Here is a 24,654-nt window from a genome sequence, read left to right as displayed (position 1 = left end):
ATGAATGTATATTGTATTTTCTCTTTTCTATCAATTATAGGAGCCAGGACCATTTCACCAGGAAGGCAAGTTAAATGTTTATGTTTCTGTTCTGTTTATTATCTTATGTATGACAATGGTAATAAGAATAGGTGCCATGTACAATACAAATATTTCATTATTATTTGACAGACTTATTTTTTATGAGACGTATTTTTATCATTTTGCAGGTGCTCTATCTAGATTGATATATGCTATGTCTTTTTTATGACCATGTATGCTTTAATAACTTATATCTTTTAAATATAATGTTAAAGGTCTATCTAAAAGTCATTAGCAGGTTAGTTTTACATTTCGTGCACCATTAAAAAAATAATTACACATGATAAAATGAGATTGGTGTTGGTCTCCTTGAAGATCCTGATCTTGCAGCACTGTTTAACAGGGATGAGGATGGAATCTACCTTGGGCTCTCTCTGAAAAATGGTGTTTATATAATATCGTTATAATTACAAGTTTTTCATTTTCATTTCACATTAGAGGAGGAACTGTGTGATACATATGTTAAATCCCAGTGAAAGTTTATTCCCTGTCTGTGTGATTCACTATTCAGGTGTTTTCTGAATTTTTTAAAAAGTATTCACACCTGCTCTCCATTATCTCTACATTCCTTAACTCTGTGCAATTGTCTACTCCCTAGTCCGGAGCCGTTTGTATTAGTCTAATCAACTGTACATCGCTCTTGATAAGAGCGTCTTCCAAATGCCAATAATGTAATGTAAAAAATTAGGTTGTACTTCAGGATACAGGAATCAAATAATATTTGATACAAATTATATATCGGCCTATATATTGTCTTACCACTAGAGGGCAGGCGACAACAGATACATAATTAATACCATACAAACTTCAATAAAAGCGGACTGAACAGATGCATAAAAACTTTTAATAATGAGATGATATCAGCCGATTATTATTATTATTATTATTATTATTATTATTATTATTATTATTTATTCATTTATTTTGTTATCATTGTTGTTGTTATGATGTTTGGTCAAAAGGTTTTTTAAGTTGTATTTTATGCAAATATCCAATTATGCAAAAAGGCAAAACGCTTTAGCCCCATTGGACCCCATTCATTTTCGGTTCCATGCTCGCATCCGTCGGCTACCCTCTACTGACAACTGCCTATTGTCTTTCTCAGCCGCAAAAAGTGTGTTGGAAAAAGGACCGCACAAGGTTGATTTTAAGGCCCTGGGCGTGGTGGAACTTCAAGTGAAGCCACTACAAGAGGACGGCGTCGCAAATGTGAAGAGAATTAAACCAGTACCGTTGCCCCGTCGTCCCCTTGAGAAAGAGGTTGGCTTTGGAAAAACTGCACCTAACGTAGGAGAAGCGGTAAATATCTTGGAAATGGCTATGATAATGTTAACAAGCAATGTGATGGTTTTGCTGTATGAAACACAAAGCTGTCCCTCTGAAATAAACACAGCTTTAGAAGCCAGAAACCCTTCTCATTTTCTTGAAAACATGAATAATCAAAAAAATTTATGTCAGAACAACAAGTAGGCTCTAATATGTTGAAATGTGTTACCAGTTTAATCATGTGTCAATTAGCAATTCATGTTTTGGCCTTTAAAAATATTTGCAGCTCGAAAATTACAGAAGGAATGCAGGCCTAAAAGGCAATAAATTGGATCATGACATGGATACAAGATAAGACACAGTACCCAAAGGAATTCTGGCTAGGAACAATAGTGAAAGATTAATGCAGTTTGTGATTTAGCCTTAATATTGCTTTATTCGGCGTGACTCTTCCCCATAGCTATAGACATCTTAGTGTGGTTAGCAGAGCCAGAGGCCATGCTGATTTAATGTTAAATGGCCAAACACTGGTGCACTTACTGCATCTTCTTACAACAAACATTACTAATGTATATTGTATTTTCTCTTTTCTATCAATTATAGGAGCCAGGACCATTTCACCAGGAAGGCAAGTTAAATGTTTATGTTTCTGTTCTGTTTATTATCTTATGTATGACAATGGTAATAAGAATAGGTGCCATGTACAATACAAATATTTCATTATTATTTGACACTTATTTTTCATGAGACGTGTTTTTATCATTTTGCAGGTGCTCTATCTAGATTGATATATACCGTCTTTTTTATGACCATGTATGCTTTAATAACTTATATCTTTTAACTATAATGTTAAAGGTCTATCTGAAAAGTCATTAGCAGGTTAGTTTTACATTTCGTGCACCATTAAAAAAAGAATTACACATGATGAAATGAGATTGGTGTTGGTATCCTTGAAGATCCTGATCTTGCGGCACTGTTTAACAGGGATGAGGATGGAATCTACCTTGGGCTCTCTCTGAAAAATGGTGTTTATATAATATCGTTATAATTACAAGTTTTTCATTTTCATTTCACATTAGAGGAGGAACTGTGTGATACATATGTTAAATCCCAGTGAAAGTTTATTCCCTGTCTGTGTGATTCACTATTCAGGTGTTTTCTGAATTTTTTAAAAAGTATTCACACCTGCTCTCCATTATCTCTACATTCCTTAACTCTGTGCAATTGTCTACTCCCTAGTCCGGAGCCGTTTGTATTAGTCTAATCAACTGTACATCGCTCTTGATAAGAGCGTCTTCCAAATGCCAATAATGTAATGTAAAAAATTAGGTTGTACTTCAGGATACAGGAATCAAATAATATTTGATACAAATTATATATCGGCCTATATATTGTCTTACCACTAGAGGGCAGGCGACAACAGATACATAATTAATACCATACAAACTTCAATAAAAGCGGACTGAACAGATGCATAAAAACTTTTAATAATGAGATGATATCAGCCGATTATTATTATTATTATTATTATTATTATTATTATTATTATTATTATTTATTCATTTATTTTGTTATCATTGTTGTTGTTATGATGTTTGGTCAAAAGGTTTTTTAAGTTGTATTTTATGCAAATATCCAATTATGCAAAAAGGCAAAACGCTTTAGCCCCATTGGACCCCATTCATTTTCGGTTCCATGCTCGCATCCGTCGGCTACCCTCTACTGACAACTGCCTATTGTCTTTCTCAGCCGCAAAAAGTGTGTTGGAAAAAGGACCGCACAAGGTTGATTTTAAGGCCCTGGGCGTGGTGGAACTTCAAGTGAAGCCACTACAAGAGGACGGCGTCGCAAATGTGAAGAGAATTAAACCAGTACCGTTGCCCCGTCGTCCCCTTGAGAAAGAGGTTGGCTTTGGAAAAACTGCACCTAACGTAGGAGAAGCGGTAAATATCTTGGAAATGGCTATGATAATGTTAACAAGCAATGTGATGGTTTTGCTGTATGAAACACAAAGCTGTCCCTCTGAAATAAACACAGCTTTAGAAGCCAGAAACCCTTCTCATTTTCTTGAAAACATGAATAATCAAAAAAATTTATGTCAGAACAACAAGTAGGCTCTAATATGTTGAAATGTGTTACCAGTTTAATCATGTGTCAATTAGCAATTCATGTTTTGGCCTTTAAAAATATTTGCAGCTCGAAAATTACAGAAGGAATGCAGGCCTAAAAGGCAATAAATTGGATCATGACATGGATACAAGATAAGACACAGTACCCAAAGGAATTCTGGCTAGGAACAATAGTGAAAGATTAATGCAGTTTGTGATTTAGCCTTAATATTGCTTTATTCGGCGTGACTCTTCCCCATAGCTATAGACATCTTAGTGTGGTTAGCAGAGCCAGAGGCCATGCTGATTTAATGTTAAATGGCCAAACACTGGTGCACTTACTGCATCTTCTTACAACAAACATTACTAATGTATATTGTATTTTCTCTTTTCTATCAATTATAGGAGCCAGGACCATTTCACCAGGAAGGCAAGTTAAATGTTTATGTTTCTGTTCTGTTTATTATCTTATGTATGACAATGGTAATAAGAATAGGTGCCATGTACAATACAAATATTTCATTATTATTTGACACTTATTTTTCATGAGACGTGTTTTTATCATTTTGCAGGTGCTCTATCTAGATTGATATATACCGTCTTTTTTATGACCATGTATGCTTTAATAACTTATATCTTTTAACTATAATGTTAAAGGTCTATCTGAAAAGTCATTAGCAGGTTAGTTTTACATTTCGTGCACCATTAAAAAAAGAATTACACATGATGAAATGAGATTGGTGTTGGTATCCTTGAAGATCCTGATCTTGCGGCACTGTTTAACAGGGATAAGGATGGAATCTACCTTGGGCTCTCTCTGAAAAATGGTGTTTATATAATATCGTTATAATTACAAGTTTTTCATTTTCATTTCACATTAGAGGAGGAACTGTGTGATACATATGTTAAATCCCAGTGAAAGTTTTTTTCCTGTTTGTGTGATTCACTATTCGGGTGTTTTCTGAATTTTTAAAAAAGTATTCGCACCTGCTCTCCATTATCTCTACATTCCTTAACTCTGTGCAATTGTCTACTCCCTAGTCCGGAGCCGTTTGTATTACAAGTGTGAAAATTGTGCCTTGAAAAAAGGAATGAATACAAAAAACCGCTCACTGGCCTGAGACTTAAGGGGTTAACCTGAGTTTCCTTTCTCATGGAAGCATTGGGAGTGTTTGAGAACAGCACAGGCATAAATGCATTTATCTTTTTTCCAGGCTTGCAGCAAGTTTGTGGTGACAATGTGTTATCACTACTTGTGAGCAGTGATCATCCAATCAAAGAAGACATCCTTTTGTTGTACTTTGAACAATTTACCGATGACATTGATATTTGTAGATGTGGAAATAGTCAATGGATTCTCAAGCTAACCAGACAATCTGGTAAGATGTTTTTGATTTTCAGTTGGTGAACTGAAGTCTTAAGAGAGAACTGAGATCTGTGCTGAGAGCCAAGCAGCTTTCATTATATGTTCACGTTTCTCGTTACTATTTTCCAAAGCAGCAGAAGGGGTTTATTAGAGGTCCAAATGCCATAGACCAAAATTGTGGTTTTACTGTACGTACAGTACTGTAACCTTTTCTCCACATGTGATTTCCTGATTTTACTTAGCTAATCTGATCTCTGTGCAAAGAATATGACAATACTGTGCAATATGTCGACAGAACAGCTAAGAATCAAGCTAAACAAGTTTTTATAATGTGTCTATAATGAAAACATAGAACATGGTAACACTGCTGTTCAGCTTTTTAAATCTTATGCACATTTTCTGCACATCTCATCTTCCAAATATGTAATGAAAATTATTGAAAAATCTGTGTATCAGTGCATTTCCAAATACATTATTCAACCTCTGGGTTGAAACCCACCCCACCATTGGCTGTGGAAATTAGAACCAATTTTCAACCAATGAGCTTGAATTATTATACAGCTGTACAATGTTTTGGTCCAGAGTGTTGGGCCGTCAATTGTATATTTCGAAAACCAAATTTAAGGACTATAAACACAGACAGAGGGTGAGTCAACATGTCAGTGAGCCTTCTTCAGTGATAGGAAGGGATTTATATTGATCTTGTGAAAAATATTACCTATTGTACCTGTATCTGGACCTGTATCACACTTATGCTAAAAATGAATGATACTTTTGTATAATTTTGTTTGTGGCTGAATTAGAGGCCCATTAAATGTTAACAGAACTCATGTACTACACCTCAGATTTGGAGAATGTCCTGGCCAAGAAGGATCATGACCTGGAGGGTTGCTTGATGTCCGTACAGTTATACAATGAGAGAAAGGCAGAGGAGAGGCTTGATCCCTGCAGGTTCATCCTGAGTGGCTTCAGTGAGGATTGCAAGTGCAGCCACCTCTCTATCTTCATCAAGAGCTGCAGCAAAGGGGCTGAGCATTCCTGGGAGGTCCTGAATGACGGAGAGAGAATTGCAGTTACCTTCAAACAGGATATAGGTGGGTCCGCATACCAAAGCTAAAGCATGGGAGAGCGGCCCATACAGCATTAGTCATTAGCAAACAAGGCTGAATCTGGAACATGATAGTCACGTAATTTTTTTTTATTCATCCAGATGCCATAGTATCTATTCATCAGGAGGGCAGCACTATCAATAAACAAGATAAAGCTATTGTAGTTTACATCAAGGCTATCAATACATGCCTGTGTCTAGAACAGTACAGTGTACTAATATGCTGGATAATTTTGTTGCTAATAAGTTTTGTTCAACATGTCAATCCCATGGTTTAGATGTTCAGGCATTTTTGAAGAAATGCTCCTCAAAAAGACTTCAGAACTTGCATATCTTCGCCAGTCGTCTGGAGTACACAGACTCTGTGCTGGTGGAAGGAAATATGGAGAACATCTCAGAAGAGGTGCTCAGGGCATATTTTTCCAGCAGAAGTAAAGGAGGGCAAGTCAAATGCATGAATTTGGACAATAAACCAAAGAGTGTGCTTATAGAATTTGACGATTTTCATGGTATGTGATCATGCATTCACCTCACGTTATGATCTTCTTTTATACACTAATGTTCTCTGTCCTATGATTAATCACATTCTTCATCTCCTTTTCCAATTTTACAGTTGCAAACAGAGTGGCCGAAGAGAAACACAATATTTGTGGAGTCAGCCTTTGTGCTTTTTTGTACTATTCCAGTCTGCAGCAAGCCTTAAGAGGAGAGAAACACACTACGCTACCCTCCCCTCATAAATTCTCCATTCTTGTGGATGCTTTGTTCCTTGAATACATCCAAAGTGATGAGGTGTGCAAAGAGGACTTTGAGAGCACACTAAAAGAGCTGAACACCAGCATCTCCTTTAAGGCTGACCCGGAGATCTCTCAGGTGGTTTTGGAGATGGCAGTGGACAGAGAGTCCCTGTTGCTACACTGTCTGCCCCGTACATGGGAGAGGAAGACTAAGCAAGCAGCTGAGGCATTGCTGGAGAAATATAGCATAGTCATATTGATATCAACTGAAGAGGTCTGGGATAGAGTGAAGGACAAATGCCTCAGTCTAAATCTCAAAACTTCCAGAGTCACATTTGAGAGCACTAAAAACTCTGTTGTGGTGGTGGGGCAACAGAACAAAGTGAAGAAGCTTCAAGGTAAAATCCAACTCCTGTTGAACAAAGCGAAAGAAGAAGTGGATGTTGAAAAAAACACTGTGGTAAGGAAGGTCCGTGTAGCCAGTAAGGAAGAACTGGATTTTGTGTGGAACTTGGTGTCTGTAAAACTTCAAGGAGAGGTTCAACATCAGAAAGATGAAGTAAACTTGACATTTAATCTCAAAGGCCTCAGAGACAAGGTGAATGCAGCAGAGGGAATCATAAAGAACACAAAAGATAATTTATCCATCCAATCTTTGCATCTGTCACCCAACCTAACAATGTTTTTGCAGTCCCTGGACCTGAAAAGTTTTGAGCGTGATCACTTTACTCACATTTCTGCTACAGTCTTCTCCTTTGGAGATTCAATCCAGATTCTTGCTGAGAAGCAAGATGTTGAGAAAGCCAGAGATAAAATAAAGCAGATACTAACAGAAGATGTCATCAACCTCTCTTTTGATCAAAGAAAAGTCACCCAGGAAGAACACTGGAATGTTTTCTACCATGGTATAATACAAGAGGTAGAATCCAGCAATAATACACGGAACATCAAGATTTCACATTCTGGTGTGCAGATTGCAGTGTGTGGGTTCCAAAACGTGGTTACAGATGTTGCTAGGAAACTGAGAGGATATCAAAATAACAAAATGCCAGTGACAGAAGACATCCAGCTGAATGCACTGAGACAGGTTGAATACATTGATGCTTGCATGAAGCTGTCTGAGGCCCCTGAAATGAAAGCCCTGGATGTCACCATTCTGTCGTCAAGGACACAGGCGTCCCCTTGCCTGAAGGTCACCGCTGCCAGTGACAACATCAAGGAGGCTGTGGCAGCTGTGAAGAGGCAAATTTCAAACATTGTGCATGAGAAACACATATACTCCAATGCTGGGGAGTCAAAAGTGTTGGAGAAACATCAAGATGCTCTCAAGGCCAAGGCCAAGGACTTTGCCTGTAAGCTTTATCTGACTGTTGAGCAAGCCAGTCAGACAAGCTCTCACTTGTCGTGGACATTTAAAATGGGATACTTCCTGACTTTAACCATAGCCCAGGGTGAACTATCCAAGCAATCAGCTGAGGCTGTCATTTGCCCATTGAGTGGAAACATGTCATTTGATAATCCAGTTGCCAAGGAAATTGTACAGTTTGGGGGGCCTCAGGTAAAAGATGTTGTTGATAAGCTCTTGAAGAAGCGCCATGATTTGGTCGCTGGGGACATAGTTGCAGGTAACCCAGGAAAACTTTCTGCCAAGGCCCTCATCTATGCTATAGTACCCACATGGCATGCCAACAGATTCAGCATGTTATTGGAGACATGGTACTTGGCATCAGCTTTCCAAAAGAGCCTCCAGAATGCAGAGAGCAAGCACTGTGTCTCCATAGTCATGCCGGCTCTGGGGTGTGGCACTTTTGGCTTCACTGTCAGAGAAAGCTGTGAAGTCATTGAGACGGAAATCGCAAAGTTCTGCAAGAGTCATTGTAACACCCCTCCACACCTGAGGGAAATAGTCATTGTTGACTCTGATGCCAAGACTGTAGAGGAATTTCACATTGTCCTGAAGGAAAAGGTATGTGGCATCACTTGTACAGACTCATGAGAGAAAACAAGCCACAGTATAATGTATTGACTCGAACTAATTTGCTGTCTTTATTTACATACTGTTGTCTTCTTTTTGATAAATAGGGTTATACAAGTACAGATTCAAAAGACACAATGCTACCTGCTCCTCCTGCAAATACAACAAAGCAAGCCACTTCTCCACCTCCTCAGTTGGCTAAACCTGGATCAGACCGTATAGGTAACATTTCATTTCACAATCACCCATTGCACATATTAGGAGATACTGTAGACAATGCATTGTCTCTCACTTGGCTTTATATGTTTTTCTTGTTGTCAATAATTTCAGTGGATATTGGTGGCATTACAGTAATTCTGAAGAAAGGAGACATTACCAAAGAGGCTGTGGATGCCATTGTGAATTCCAACAATAACAGTCTGAATCTAGACACTGGTACGTTCCTGTATGTGCATCTTTGAGTCATAAGAACATACGAATATCATCATGACAGGAGGATTATTTGCTACTATCAACGCCTTTGTTCTATTAAAATAGAACATGCAAGCCCTTTATGGGATTCGTGTTATTCTGGTAGAATAGCCATATGTATGGCATCACAGTGTTGCAGTGGTTAGCCAGGTTCTGGCTGGCTAGATCCTCTTTTCATGGATTTTGAGTTGGTATGTTCTCCCCTCTTTGGTGTGGATACTCTGCTTTCCTCCCACACCGAAAGAGATGCATGTCAGATTGCAGTACTGTGCAAAAGTTTTAGGCAGGTGTGAAAAAATGCTGTAAAATAAGAATGCCAGTTTTTAAGTTGAAGATTGTGTTTCAATTGATGCTCATTAGCTCCTGTTTGGTATAATTGGTTTATCACACACCTGATTATATGCCTACAAAATCCCTGACTTTGTGTAAGTGTACCTAGAAGAATTGATGCTGGCTTGAAGGCAAAGGGTGGTCACACCAAATATTGATTTGATTTAGATTTTTCTTCTGTTCACTCAATTTGCATTTTGTTAATTGATGAAAATAAACTATGAACTATTTTTGAAAGCATTCTTACTTTACAGCATTTTTTAACACCTGCCTAAAACTTTTGCACAGTACTGTAGGTATACTCCTACTATTGCCCTTGACTATGTCACTGGCATCAGAACTGGAGTTAGTCCTCAGCACTGCAGTGCTCCTAGCTAACATGCAGAGGACAATAAAATATAACTTATCTTATCTCATCATATATATTCAGTTAGCTGAACTGCTTGTTTGGTACTATACAGTCATTTGCAAATGAGAGTTCATATTTAATCCACAAGTATTTGTCTCATTGTTGGGGGAAATACATTTTTACCCTACTTTGTTTCTTAGGTGTCTCTGGAGCCATTCTGAAAGCAGCAGGAAAATCTGTTCAAGATGAATGCGCCAAACTGAGTAACTTTTGCACAATATCAATTAATATAAAATGAAATGTATATTATTCTTATGAAGAAGGATATTGTCTCTCACTCTGCTCTGAATTTATTATATCACCTGAAGTGGCAGCTTCCAAGCCAAACAGTCAAACTTGCGATAATTATTGAGTTTATGCTTGCTTGTTACATCCAAGCACTCTCCTGGTCGAATTTTCTAGTGATTACCGTACCACTATTTTTCATATATAACCGATCTGGAATAGCCATTTTATAAAATATTAACCACAGGCCTGCCCCATTCAGGTGCCCAAAACGAAGATGGGGTGGTTGTCACAGGAGGAGGGAACTTGAAATGTAAGCACATCATTCAGATGGTGGGGCCGACTACCACAGCTGGCATCACCACCTCCACGGAGAGGGTCCTGCAGCTCTGTGAGAGCAAGAACACCACAGCCGTGTCCTTTCCAGCCATCGGGACGGGTAAGACCACAACACAACCAGTGCCCACATCCACACAACACAGACCACAACTACTGCCCACCTCTACACAGTACAGACCACAACCACTACCCACATCTACGCAGTACAGACCACAACCACTACCCAAGTCTACACAGTACAGACCAAACCACTGCCCACATCTACACAGCACAGACCACAAGTACTGTCCACATCTACAGAACACAGACCACAACCACTGCCCACATCTAAACAACATTGATCACAACCACTGCCCACATCTAATCAACATTGACCACAACCACTGCCCACATCCACACAGTACAGACCACAACCACTACCCACATATACACAACACAGAACACAAGCACTATAGAGTCCAGACCATAAATACTGCCCTGTCTACACACCACAGACTACAACCGCTGCCCATATTTATACAGTACAGACCACAACCACTGTCCACATCTACACAGTACATACCACAACGACTACCCACTTCTACACAACAAACACGACAACTACAACCCATGTCTAAACAGCACAAACCACAACCACTGCCAACATCTATAGAGTACAGGCCACAACCATTGCCCACATCTATACAGTACAGACCACAACCAATGCCCATGTCTATACAGTACAGACCACAACCACTACCCACATATACATAACAGACAACAACCACTGCCCATGTCTATAGAGTACAGACAATAATCACTGCACTGTCTACACACCACAGACTACAACCACTGCCCACATCTATACAGTGAAGACCACAACCACTGCCCACATCTATACAGTACAGACCACGACCACTGCCCATGTCGATACAGTACAGACCACAACCACTACCCCCATATACCCAACAAAGACAGCAACCACTGCCCACATCTACACAACACAGACTACAACCACTGCCCACATCTACACAACAACCACTACCCATGTCTAAACAGCTCAGACCACAACCGCTGCCCACATCTATACAGTACAGACCACAACCACTGCCCATGTCGATACAGTACAGACCACAACCACTACCCCCATATACCCAACAAAGACAGCAACCACTGCCCACATCTACACAACACAGACTACAACCACTGCCCACATCTACACAGCAACGACCACAACCATTGCCTATGTCTATATAGTACAGACCACAACCACTACCCACATATACACAACACAGACAACAACCACTGCCTATGTCTATAGAGTACAGACAATAATCACTACCCTGTCTACACAGCACAGACTACAACCACTGCCCACATCTATACAGTGAAGAACACAACCACTGCCCGTGTCTACACAGTGCAGACCACAACCACTACTCAGATACACACAAGACAGACTACAACCACTGTCCATATTTTTTCCCCAATAGGTCAGTCATTGATTATGGCCTCAGTGTCCATTTCTGGGTTTTTAGTATTTTTCAGTTTAAATAAACCACTCACAAATAAGATTGTCTTCTGGGCACTTTTAAAGATGAACAACAAGGCAATATGTGACCGCACCAAATCTGCTTCTTTCTGTCACAGGAAGAGGCAACATTAAGCCCGAAGAGTCCATCAAGGCCATTCTCAAGGGGCTGCAGAACCATTTGTCTCAGACCACTTCCACAACCATCAAATTCATATTCATAGTAGCCTTTGAGCAGAAGGTCTTTGACTCCTTTTGCCATTACTTTGAAGAGAGGAACCAGCAGTCTCTGCAGAGAAAGGAGGTTAATGTTTTAATAACATAATATTTCAATATCAGTATAATTCCGTCAAAACAGTAGCTTCTCTGGGTCACAGTATCGACAGTTATGTTTTGATGGAATGTTTTGTCTTTATCCAGGCAGTCACTGGGTTCCACTTGCCAAGTATTCAGTCCAGGTCAATGCAGCTCCCAGCCAATCAAGGTCTCTTGAACACGCCCTGAAAGAAGCATCGTCACCACAGTAGCACACAACAAGAACTGACTATACACCATTCCAGTTAATTCATATGGTCATCACTTTTTAATGAGGCAAAACTCCACAGAAGTTAATTATATTTTGCCCATGTTTTTATTGACTGCCTCCATTGACTGAGCTATGGTTGTGTAACATATTTAGGGTACTTAGCTAAAAAGTAACATTGTTAAACTAGCTGCAGTAGTTAAGTGGCACACAATAACATTAGCCAGTATTTACAGAACACATAATAAAAATAATAAAAAATACAACTCTTACCATTGTTATTGTGATCATTGTGAGGGTGACTCAAAAAAAGCCATATTGTTTTCTACCATCACAGTGACAAGTTTAAATGCTTCCACTTGAATTTAATAATTTGCCTCCTAGTAAAAAAAAGCTCTTAAATCCACAATACACACTTTATTGTGTATTGATGTGTGTTTTCTTCTTCCTTTTGCATTTGGTGTGCTCTCACTACTATAATAAACCTCCTCAAGTTAAGATCCATGGTATCAGAATAGAAGTGAAGAAAGGTGACATCACCACAGAAACTGTCAGTGGGATCGTCAACACAACCAACAATGAGCTGAACCTGAAAGCAGGTGAGTCCCTCTTTTATCTGGTTCATAAAAGTGAATTCAGCCTGTTTACAGTCGCACCCAGTGTGCTTTCCTTGTTGCTATGTCATGAATACAAATACTAAATTTTATCCCTTGGTCTATGTATGATCATCTTCATGAATTGATCTGAATCTGCTTAATCTGATGTTGCCTTTAGGAGTTTCAGGAGCTATATTCAGAGCAGCAGGAAACTTGGTTGAGGAGGAGTGCAAAACATTTGGTGAGTTTCAGGCACATCGGTTTCAATAACTGGGTGCACAAAAGACTGACAATCAAGTTTCTTTAAAAGAAAAAAAAGTTTCTGTGTTTTGTATAACCTCAAACTATTGGGTTTCATTTTGTTCACATGTTTGGGCTTAAAGGGCCCCAGCAGGATGATGGTGTGGTGGTGACAAGTGGTGGGGCGCTACAGTGTGACTTTATCATTCACATGGTGGGACCCCGCTCCTCAGCTGCTGCAACCTCACAGGTGGAGAAGGTTCTGGAACAGTGCGAGAAAAACAACATAACCACCGTCTCCTTCCCTGCTATTGGCACAGGTGAGCACTTATACAGTACAATACAGTACTGTCCAAAAGTCTTAGGCACCTGTATAACATTCTGTGTAGATAACATTCTTTCAAAAATAATGTAAATAAAGGTAAATAAATGTACTATATATTTTACATTAAATTTTAGTAATTTGACAGAATAGTTAAAAACTGATCAAATCAAAACATTTTGTGAACACCCTTTGGCGTTAAAACTGCATCACTTCTCTGAGATGGCCAACGCTGTCCTGCAGTTCTATAAGACAATCAGCAGGAAGGTTTCATGCTGGAGAACTTGCAACAATTCTTCTGCAGACTTTGGTTGGCTCCTTGCTTCTGATCTCAGACAGCCTCAATCAAGTTTTCACGTAAAAAGTAGTAAATTGCTTACAGTAATGTTAAGATATGTGTTGCGACAGTTACGGTCGCATTAGGCAGAAAGTGACTTGCAGTGTTGTCGCTGAGGTGTTAAGAGAGCACATGGTCAATAAAGACACGTGTTGAAACCACAAGAACTCTCATCATTTTTAGAATAAACAAACAAGTTTATTACAACTTGTGGGAAAGAAAAATATAAGGCAGGACTACTTTATGGGAGGTACAAAATTGGGAAGTGCTCAAGATGAAAAAGACTTGGGGATAATAGTTGACCAAAGCCTTTCAGGTTCTGTCAACATGATGAGAGGATACATAGCCAGGAGTATGGAGTATAAGTTCTTACTCACCTTATACAATACTCTTGTTACACCCGCTTGGAGTACTGTGTGCAGTTCTGGGGACCGCACTATAAGAAAGATATAGGGCACTGGAAAAGGTTCAGAGAAGGGCTACCAGATTGATTCCATGTATAAAAGATAAGAGTTGTATGTAATTGCAATTGCAAGTTTCAAAAATGAAATAAGAATGCATCAGCAGGGCTTCCACGTTCACATTATTAAATGAACAATAGCGCATTACATTCTCATAGTGCTCAATACCATCAGATATAGCCAGTTGTCCCCACCAGTAGGATGTAATACAGTAAAATAATTATTGCATTGCACGTTTGCATGTTTTATCAACATTATTTAAAATTGTGGATACATGTATTTTTTCTCCACTGACACTTAGAATATTCACTTGATTCAACTTTGATGAAAAGTGAAAATGCTCAGTGGCTGGTGACTTTGGAAAACCACTAGCCATGTGGTTAGCCATGACTGATGCTACCATAGATATTATAAGTATATAAGGCTGTAGCCTTTCATTAGGAATGCTGCCACCACAGATGGCCATTCAGCTTATTTATACTACCAGCATAGATGCCCACATTCAATAAATATGTACCAATTCACATTACAAATGCTGTCACTGTAGATGGTCTGATGACTGTCACCATATATTTCACATCATCATTGTGCAACCATGAATGTCTAACGTGTTTGATCCTGTACCGTCATATTGCAGGTGGGGGAAAGCTGAGTGGTGCAGATGTCATTGATGCCATGCTTCTAGGATTCCACAATCATTTATCGCAGCATATCTCCACTGTTCTCAAGCTGATGTACATTGTTGTCTATGAAGACAAAATCCTCCAGGAGTTTCTGCAGGGGCTGAAGCAGTGGTCAAGACCTTGGCTGGTGTTAGGGAAAAATGCCCCTTTTAACATTTCACAGGTGAGCATCTGATGAAACAGATCCACTCTAAAACAACAATAGCTATACTTGAGTTTAACTTCATATTTTTTTGCAAAGAAATAACAGAAAGTGAGAGAGCATAGTTTTCAGTACACTGACTCAGAAGTGGGGGCTTTACCAAAACAAAAAGACATGAAGCTGGCCACTAACATTTATCAGTATTTTGTCTTACACCCTTGTTGACCTTGCTGTAAGACCGGAATGCGCTCGCTACCCCCTTCTAGGAAAAGCTGAGACATTATTGTCAAAGGCTGTCTGTCTGCTGGGAGAGAGACAGATAAAGACTCCTAGTAAGCACTCAATTCAGAAAGTGGTCTAATAGTAATAAGGATTAAAAATAAAAGGTTATTTTTAATCACATGATTGTCTTTATGTTAACACACATTGTAAATTAAGAATCTATCAAGAAGATTACCCTTACACTGGTATGGAAAACTCACTTGGCCTTCTCATTTAGCAGCTGTTATAACTGATAACATATAAGAATATAGGGTAATAGTGATTAAATATTGCTCAATGTATTCATATCATAATCTACCAGCATAATAACATTCATGTTAGTAATTTAAGAAATGTGTTACATTGATTCCAGGATAGTTCTTATAAAGATGATGTGGAGGATGACAAGGAGTTGAGTACTACATCTGAATTGGATACTGAGGATGTGGATGAAGATGACAATGGTATTAAAGTTCCTGCATTGTATTTGTAATCCCTGCTGAAAACAACAGCTCAAACTAGGTTTTGAAACAGCCAGTAACTGGTTTACCAGTTCAGACCAGTTCCCAGCGGGTTTTACCAGCTCAAGCTACATATGTTTAGAAACAGCTGGTAGAGCTCAGACAATCTACCAGCACTAGCTGGTCGACCAGCTCATACACAGCTTGAATATCAAGCTTGAATAACAAGCTGGTCAAGCTGGCATAGCTGTATTTTACAGCTGGAATTTTATTTTGATAAAATCTTTTAAAGATCTTATGACCGCCTTCCTTTCATTTATACAGAAGGAAGCATTGAGATAATCATGGGCCCAATAAAAGTCAAAGCCCTCTGTGGTGACATCACCCAGGAGACAACAGATGTCATTGTGAGCAGCACCAACACCAGCCTTGATTTGAGCTCAGGTGAGTACCTGTTTCTTCTCTGGCATATGCTACAGCCCTGAAGCCCTCTCCTGATCGTATAGCTCCTTCAGTACATAATACCATACACCAGTGATTTCAGTTCACATCCAATCAGATGGCACCTAGTAATTAAGGTATTGTAATGTTGGGGCTGGGCGGAGAGCCAGAAGCGACCAAGGGTAAAACCCTTCTAAGCGAACACGCGAACGTGTTCGCCACTAAATCCCGGGAGGAGGGGGAATAGGGATACACAGCCAGGAAAAGAAAATAACAGGAACAAGTCTTTTTTTTTAAACAAACAGAAATGAAGCCCAAAACGGCTAATAGAAAATAAAACGACTCTTTGAAAACAGGGCGAACCACTCAACCAAAATAAGTGCTAATAACTGAGCACTGATGGTCGCAGACCGAGTATGAAAATAAAGTACAACCTAGCGGGAAAAACTAGGCAAGAAAATAAAAACCTTGAGGCGCAGCTCAGGACAAAAAATGCAAACCAAAATACATTACTGGGGACAACGTCCCTCTACCACCGGCTCACACAAGCCCGAAAGAAAAAAGAAAAACCAAGACTCTCGAGGAAGGCGTCAGTGAAGGAAACACTACCAGCTGAACGCCTTCCTTACCTTTTAAAGAACGAGTTGAGAATCACACACCAGACTCGTAATTTAGCAGAGTCTACCTTGTGCGTTACCGGCTTTGTGCAAGGGTGAACGGTTGAATACAAAAGCGTCAATGGACTGCCAGCAGTGGCCTTAAGTACTCTTTTAGGAGAAATCCTCTGGCGCTAATGAACTCCAGGTGCAACCAATGAGCCCCAGCCCTCTGGTGGCCACCTAGAGTCATTACCTCCACCATGACAGGTATGGCTGAGAACAAACTAAAACACAAAGAGAGATTGATCTTGGAAAACAGCCAGCCTGAACCTCACTTGTTCTTTGGAAAGTTAAACTTAAATTTAAAAAATATGAATCCAAATTTAAACCACATAATCAGAAGGGTAGTTAAAAATATGATAATCTACTAATCAACCATGACCTGCGTATTTGTGTTTTGGTCTCAGGATCGTGAAATAGGCATTTGATTAGTTGACCTGTGCATTGTCTTCATTTTGACAGGGGTGTCTGGGGCCATTCTCAAAGCAGCTGGACAGACAGTACTGGATGAGTGCAGAGCTCTAGGTATGACACCACCTGTAACTCCATTACTGAGAGCCTGATGGGATTTCTTGGTTAGCTGGGAGTAGTTGGTTTGATGGTATTGCTTTTCAGTGTAGAAACTGTTGCTTTTATTTTGTTGACCAGGGACACAACCTAAAGATGGAGTAGTAATTACAAAACCTGGCAATCTGAAATGCAAGCACATCATCCATATGGTCGGGCAGACTATGGAGAGAGACATCACCAATTCCATGTGCAAAGTTTTAGAAACTTGCGACCGCATCAAAGCCCAGACCGTGGCCTTCCCAGCACTGGGGACAGGTACGCCACTGCCAGTCCATGAATGTCACAAGTAAAAAATGTAGAGTCCTCTTCGGCCTCACATCTTCTCTCCCTTTTTATAGGAGCTGCAAATTTGACTGCATCTCAGGTGGCCAATGCCATGATTGATGCCATCTGCTACTTTTTGTTGGACAAGCCAAAATCTTCCATCACCACGGTTAACATCGTCATATTCCAGCCAAAGATGATATCTGACTTTGGACAAGTCATGAAGAAGTTCAAGGGGGTCACCCCCATGCCTGGGGTGGCAGGTATGATCCAAACAGCACATCTATCACTGTAGAATAGAGCTGGGAGTGTTGTTAATACACAGTGGTCCCTAATCAGTTAATGAACGTGGGATACCGTTTGGTTTGGTTACCAGAGTATTTTACTTCTGTTCTCTTAAACCTATCGCCTGGATGGGCAACTGATTTTATACCTGAAGGAGCAGGCAGCATGCCCTGATCAATAACAGCAATTTATGAGGTTTTGAAATATAGTATCATTTTGTCATAGTGAATCTACTGCAGTAGCTAGACAGAACAGTGTTAATCAATAGTTGTTTTTTTTTTGATTTTTCAAATAAATTGAATGATTGATCAATTGCCACAGACCGAAGACCCATCCCTTCAGAGAGACTGGACTAGGCAGCTACATACCATGGATTTATAACAAAAACATAATCCTTACTACTGTAACCCTTAAAAAACAAGCTGGATGGATAGTATATTATTTAAAATTTTTAAGGTTGCCCTGGATTAGGTTATTGGTCTAATTATATTCCTTTAATTTCATGGAAATAGCGGAAATAGCGACACATAGGAGACAACTTCCCACTCCCACAAGCTCCAGCCTTTCCCAGAAAAACTCAAACATTCCCAGCCAGAGCCTGGAAAGCATGACAGCAGACATTACCTTCCCTGTGATGGTGGCTGAAGTTTACGGAGCTTCTGTGGCAAACCTGGCCCAGGTGAAGAAGTGCCTCGATGACCTGATTTCAGAGGAGTGCACCAGCCAAGAAGTGGTAGACAACTACCTCCACCTCCTTGCAGAAAAGTATAAGCAAGATATTGTTGAAACAAGCCAGAGGCACCAGGTCCACATCTCTATGCGGCAAAACAGGCTGACGGTGTCGGGAAAGAGAGAGGATGTCCTTTTTGTCGTCATGCAGATCAAAGACTCCCTGCAAAGAGCCAGAGAGAGGGAGGGCCAGAAGCGGGAGGAGAGAAGGATATGGCAGACTGTCCGCTGGACGTTGGGCAGGTCAGATGCCTGGACAGGCCTGGAAAAACAAATCAACTGTGAACTGGAGCTGGCTTTCCACAGAAAGGACAAGTTCTACACTTACCAGAACGAAAAGGGGAGGTTCACAGTGGATTTCGAGAAGATGGAACAAACAGACAGCGGAGGGCAGATTAGCAGAATTAAGAGGACCCCTCTGTCTGACTCTGAAACAGGTCAGTACCTGTCTTGACAAGTTTTCAGCCTGACCAGTGAAGCAAGTAGTCATTGTCTAAAATGTGGCATATCCCCAAAACTACTGCTGAATAGAAATAAACCATTTTTGATATCAATGGTCAGAACAAAATGTGTTAAAAGGCATACTATGCAGGATTTTCACATTGAAATATTATAAAACAAACATGCTCAGTCATTACTATGATACACTGGCAACCTGTAGCTGTGTTCACTTCTGCCCAATGCCTTGCTTGTCTACTTGTCCATGTTCCAGTCCATGTTCCAGATTTGGGTGGGGTCCAGGATATACTCAGTGCAGTTATCTGGCTAATTCAGTCATCCTGCTTTGTGGAACAGATCATAGGCCTCTTCCGTGTATGGGCCTTTTTTATTTCTGTCTTGTATCCCAAAGGCATGTGTCCAATACACTGAACTCATACACTCTGATCCAATAGAAGGCATGGTCAAGAGGAGACGATTGGCTATGTAAAACCCCACGCTAACCCAATGATGGAATTTAGCAAGGGCCGATGGGGTTTGCACGCTTGTCCTTCTGGTGTTGCTGGAAGAATATTAGTAGGGTTAAATAGTAATGACCGCTATGCGGAGAGTCTAGATCAGCTAATGAATAAACCACGTTACAAAGACAGTAGTACCACTCTGCCTTCCGCTCTTTACTGGTCTGGGCTGACCAAGAATCTCCACAGTAGGGTCAATACATCTACCTTCTTTATCTGACTCCATTTAAGATATAATTTAGAAATTTGGGTTTGAAACATATGCGAACCTCGGGAGTGATTACACTTGACTCTTACCTGCGCCACCATTACTCAATCTATGCTCCCGGGATTTGCATTTATTGCTGAAATTTCAGTTCGGCGGAGAACTCAGAGGCTGAGGGTCTAGCCAACACAATACATGCACTATACTGACATGATAGTTGCGAGCCCAGGTCGGCGTGCATTAAATGGGCTCCTTAGAGTTAACTTGACAGGAACCAGCGTCGTAACGCCCATGGGATCCCTTCCCACCTAGAGCCATGCACCACCAATCCTTTGGGCCGAACTTAGCGGCCTCTCAGCTTGGAAATACCACGAATAATACAAAGCCACTGATCAGTCGGTCTCTGGTCAATATCATTCCCCTGAGTATTCAGTCGTAATTTAGGCTGAAAAAGGTGCAAGATGAATTAGAGTCATGGAGATCACGCAAGTTACAAACAAAATAGTTTATTCGCAGACAGGTAGGTTATTAGCTTTAGAATTCCAATAGTCAATTACAGTCTACACAAATTAAGAATAGAGATAGAGTAAATCATCATACCTCGCCTGTGTTGGCTACACACAAACAAAGAGTAGAACATGCAGAGTGTGGGAAGCCGATTACGGTTTTCCTGATACATACTTTCCCACGACATGTTGTGTGGGAAGTCTAATGCGATCTTCCCAGATTGGTCTGTCTCCCTTGCTTTTATGCCAAATCATACGTTTGAAACCAGGCGGCAGTGCCATAAATCAACCTGGAGGGGTGGTCAAATCTGGAATTTAGACCCCCACCCTTGGAGGTTGTTAAGTAGGGAAAATGAGATGATTCCCAGAGAGGACGTGTAGGTTTTCCCTTGAGTTACTGAAACTATCGTTTATTAAACTCCATTTGCTATGAAATGTATCTCATCCAATTCCTTGATTTTACTGGATCACATCCATACCAAACAGATTACCCTTATGTTTTATTATGTTGCAGTTATCATGAAACCTCCCTCCTGAGCATCCATTATACATGCACTCCCTGTTACCATTACATAAGACTTAATGCAATAATACAAGGATCACATGGACAATGTTTTCAAGGTTTTACCGGGTCTATTTACTATCTCAATAGAAGTTTTGAATATTTTATCTAGGAGAGCAGTCACCGGTGTAATGACAGCAGTGCCCAAATGAGGGCACTGTGGGAGTGTCCGGAGCCTTTCCCATAGGAGGGGCCCAGGTGGTGGGTTACGGTTCCCATGACTTATTGACCCCTTAAACTCCCCTTATCTCCTTTGGCGCTGATGGCCTGAAACTCCCCAAAGCTTATCTCCAAAATCTAGGCCTTAGTTCTTGACCCTGAAAACAGGTAACCCATCTGGAATTTACAGGCAAACTCCCACCAGTGAGCTAAAACAAATGGCTTCTACAGAGACAGATTTTGCCCAGTTTCCCCTCGGCTCCTGAATGGTTATGATATCAAAGGTAGACTGTTACAAAAACTAGACCATTACACCAGTCGCACTGAACCAATCAGAATAACACCAAACATTACTATTACCTGGGATTATCATGAAACATCTTTATGCCATCTCCAGTATTCCTGTGCTCTAACCCTGTAAGGAATATGAAAGAAGGGGGGCTCCCCAGGAATCCTTCTCTAGCTCTCCCCCACAGGCATGTGTGCCAAAAGGTGGGGGCTAACAATGCATGCTCCGGGAGGGGGAAGTCAGCAAGCTGACCAGCGCATGACACCAAATGTTACTTATTACTGGCTTACAGCTACTTCAGTGTTGAGCTGGGTTTGCAAGAGATTAGCCTTGATGGCTACACATTAATAATCAAGTGGTTCACCAGTTTCCAGTAACATTAATTAGCTATTTAGGGAGATTCTACCAGCATATTTCTCTCCTGGGCTAGGATCTCATGCCTAAATCCAAAAGACTTCAGGACTTTCAGAAGACTTGAGATGTGTGCAGGCAAGCGAAAGCAGACTGAAATCCAAAGATGTTAGAAGCAGTGGCTAGCGTCACCACTAGCTAACATTTAGCTAAATATGTCACATAATACAGAATACTAGAATTCCAATGAATTGAATCATTATACATTAATTATTATTTTGCAGCTATCATTACAACACCACCTACATGGACCAAGATGGATGGAAAAGATCTGGACATCATTCTACTCTTAGAAAACTCTAATGAATTTCAGAACATTTCTGAAAGATTTGTGCAATCCTGTCAGGTTTTTGCACAGAAATACAGTAAAAAGATTGAAGTGGTCCAGGTACATCTCATCATTCACTCCAATTCATTCACACCGTACATTCTTTTCACATACAATCTATTCATACAGCTGGATATTTACTAAAACAAGTCAGGTTTAGCACTTTGCTCAGAAGTACAATTGCTTCACTCCAGTTGCAAATTGAACATTTTTGAACACTTTAAATTACAAGCCCATTTCCCTAACCTAATTTCCAAAGAATAAAACCAAAAGCTCCAACCTCTAGCAAATACTACACCCAAAAACTGAAAGTGAGCCCTTGTAAGGTTAAAGCTTGAGATTGATGTTTGTAAAACCCCTTCAGATCCAGAGAATCCAGCACCAGGAGCAGTGGAGGAAGTATGCAGTAAGCAAACAGGCATTGGATAAAAAATATACAAAAAGTGATAATGAGCAGTTCCTCTACCATGGAACAACCAAGGACATCTGCCAGAAGATCAACAAGAACGGTTTCAACCGCAGCTTCTGTGGCAGAAATGGTACCGACCACAAAAACTCCCGTATCTGCTTGCTGTGCTAAATGCATTTAATTAATATATTTGGGCCCAAATCATTTAATTAATAATAGAAGTTCATATACTAGCCTCATGTGATCTACAGTATGGTTATTCAATGAATAATAGACCCTGGAAAGTACAGGCTGAATGTAAATATTCAGTGAAACAGGTCCGTAGCACTTTAAACTTGGAACGAGTCAATACAGATTTGACATTAACACAGGGCAGTGGTTTCAGACCCCATTTATGGAGATCTACCGTCCTGTAAATTTTCAGTTCAACCCTACTTTGGTACATCTGAATTCAACAGAATTCAGTGGACTGAAAACCTGAAACAGGAACAGGGTCCCCTGCCACCGGGGTTTTCCTGCATTCATTTTCAAAATGTTTTTAAAATTAAAATAATTTGCATTACGTTTATACATCCATGTTACCGTGAGCAAATTAGACAATGCAGCTGCCCCTCAGACTTGATATACAGCTCTAGTTTAAACTACAGACAAAGTGTTTGAGGAAGATGGATGCTTTCATTCGTATTGCACACTTAACATTCAAAAATGCTTCTGGGTGTTTTCAGCTACAACATATGGATGTGGAACTTACTTTGCCAAAGAGGCGTACTACTCGTGCCATGACCATTTCTCCAAACCTGATGGGAACGGTCACAAGTACATCTACAGAGCCCGCGTCCTCACTGGCAAGCCCTGCCTCGGACTGCAGGGCATGAAGGAGCCGTCTCCTGTGGACCCCAACAATCTCCAGGCGGGCCTGCATGACTGTGCAGTGGACAAACTCCAGAACCCCTTCATCTTTGTCATTTTCTGTGACTCGGGCGCCTACCCTGAATACCTCATCACATTCAAGACAGTGTGATGGGGTGGGGGGGCATCTACTTGGCCACCAATTAAGAATCATTAAAGGCCCACGTGCATCAGCTTTCTTTTCCTGGTTTTAGTATTGCATTAGGTTTTTTTGAAGTCCCTAACCCTGCCCTCAGAGCGCCCCTGACCCCATGATCAAATAATACAAAAACATGTCATGTCACATTGTTCTATGAACAGCTCCAAAAAATTGCATTTTAACTCTGAAATATGCATACTTCAACCAAGTTTTTTTTCCCCAACTTGAATCAGTATGGAACACAAATGGAAAGCTCCAAGATGATATGAGAAACTCAAAAACATGACAACTACGAAAAGTAGTTTAAAGTAATTAACATTTTATATGTAAATATAATCTTTTTATATGAATTTTTGATGGAAATTGCACTAGTGAGATTATTTGTATCAGGGTAAGAACAAGTGTCCTTTAAAAAAACGTTTTAAAAAAATGTTCATACAATTCTTAAGGATGTCTTCAGATTAATTTACACCTTCTGCTGTCTGTCTCAAACTGATTATTTCAGCTGGAATGTCAGGAATGGAGTGCATTATTCAAATGCACCACATTGGAATATCTTTATTAAAGAGTTCAGATGTACAAACACTAATTGGAATATTCATAAGGTTTTGCAAAGTCTGGGATCTACTACAGCTACTGACTCAGAATCTGAATCCCCAAAGCAAACACTTGCAATTAAATTAAATTACTGCAGAGTCCTTTCAAACGGGACTGCTATTACTGTAGGACCTCTGAGTTGGGTGAAACAGGATCATTTGCTTTGGCATTTTTACATTCTGCACTTGAAGACTACAGACGTTGCAGATTCATACTGGATTAAGATCACACATCCTGTTAGAAATGTTAAATCACAAATCTCCCAATGTGAGACTAATACAGCTC

The 24,654-nt window shown here is 40.1% G+C and overlaps 1 protein-coding gene across 1 annotated transcript in view; it reads left to right on the top strand.

Annotated features, from left to right (window-relative positions):
- Positions 1-23,808, top strand: part of LOC133123499 (protein mono-ADP-ribosyltransferase PARP14-like) — a 39,201-nt gene extending 15,393 nt beyond the window's left edge. Inside the window, exons 3-24 of the mRNA XM_061233970.1 lie at positions 4,678-4,834; positions 5,667-5,915; positions 6,208-6,438; positions 6,543-8,632; positions 8,836-9,076; positions 9,992-10,054; positions 10,339-10,515; positions 12,045-12,229; positions 12,379-12,409; positions 12,943-13,047; positions 13,223-13,285; positions 13,428-13,604; positions 15,042-15,214; positions 15,864-15,954; positions 16,276-16,395; positions 17,514-17,576; positions 17,700-17,876; positions 17,960-18,148; positions 18,683-19,336; positions 22,212-22,375; positions 22,680-22,854; positions 23,450-23,808. Coding sequence (XP_061089954.1) covers positions 4,678-4,834; positions 5,667-5,915; positions 6,208-6,438; positions 6,543-8,632; positions 8,836-9,076; positions 9,992-10,054; positions 10,339-10,515; positions 12,045-12,229; positions 12,379-12,409; positions 12,943-13,047; positions 13,223-13,285; positions 13,428-13,604; positions 15,042-15,214; positions 15,864-15,954; positions 16,276-16,395; positions 17,514-17,576; positions 17,700-17,876; positions 17,960-18,148; positions 18,683-19,336; positions 22,212-22,375; positions 22,680-22,854; positions 23,450-23,745 — 5,871 coding nt within the window. The 3' untranslated portion in view covers positions 23,746-23,808. The remainder of the gene's footprint in view (positions 1-4,677; positions 4,835-5,666; positions 5,916-6,207; positions 6,439-6,542; positions 8,633-8,835; positions 9,077-9,991; positions 10,055-10,338; positions 10,516-12,044; positions 12,230-12,378; positions 12,410-12,942; positions 13,048-13,222; positions 13,286-13,427; positions 13,605-15,041; positions 15,215-15,863; positions 15,955-16,275; positions 16,396-17,513; positions 17,577-17,699; positions 17,877-17,959; positions 18,149-18,682; positions 19,337-22,211; positions 22,376-22,679; positions 22,855-23,449) is intronic.
- Positions 23,809-24,654: the final 846 nt, after the last annotated feature.

The sequence above is a fragment of the Conger conger genome, chromosome 3, assembly GCF_963514075.1.
Source record: "Conger conger chromosome 3, fConCon1.1, whole genome shotgun sequence".
Classification (NCBI taxonomy): domain Eukaryota; kingdom Metazoa; phylum Chordata; class Actinopteri; order Anguilliformes; family Congridae; genus Conger; species Conger conger.
This window is presented reverse-complemented; position numbering and strand designations above follow the sequence as displayed.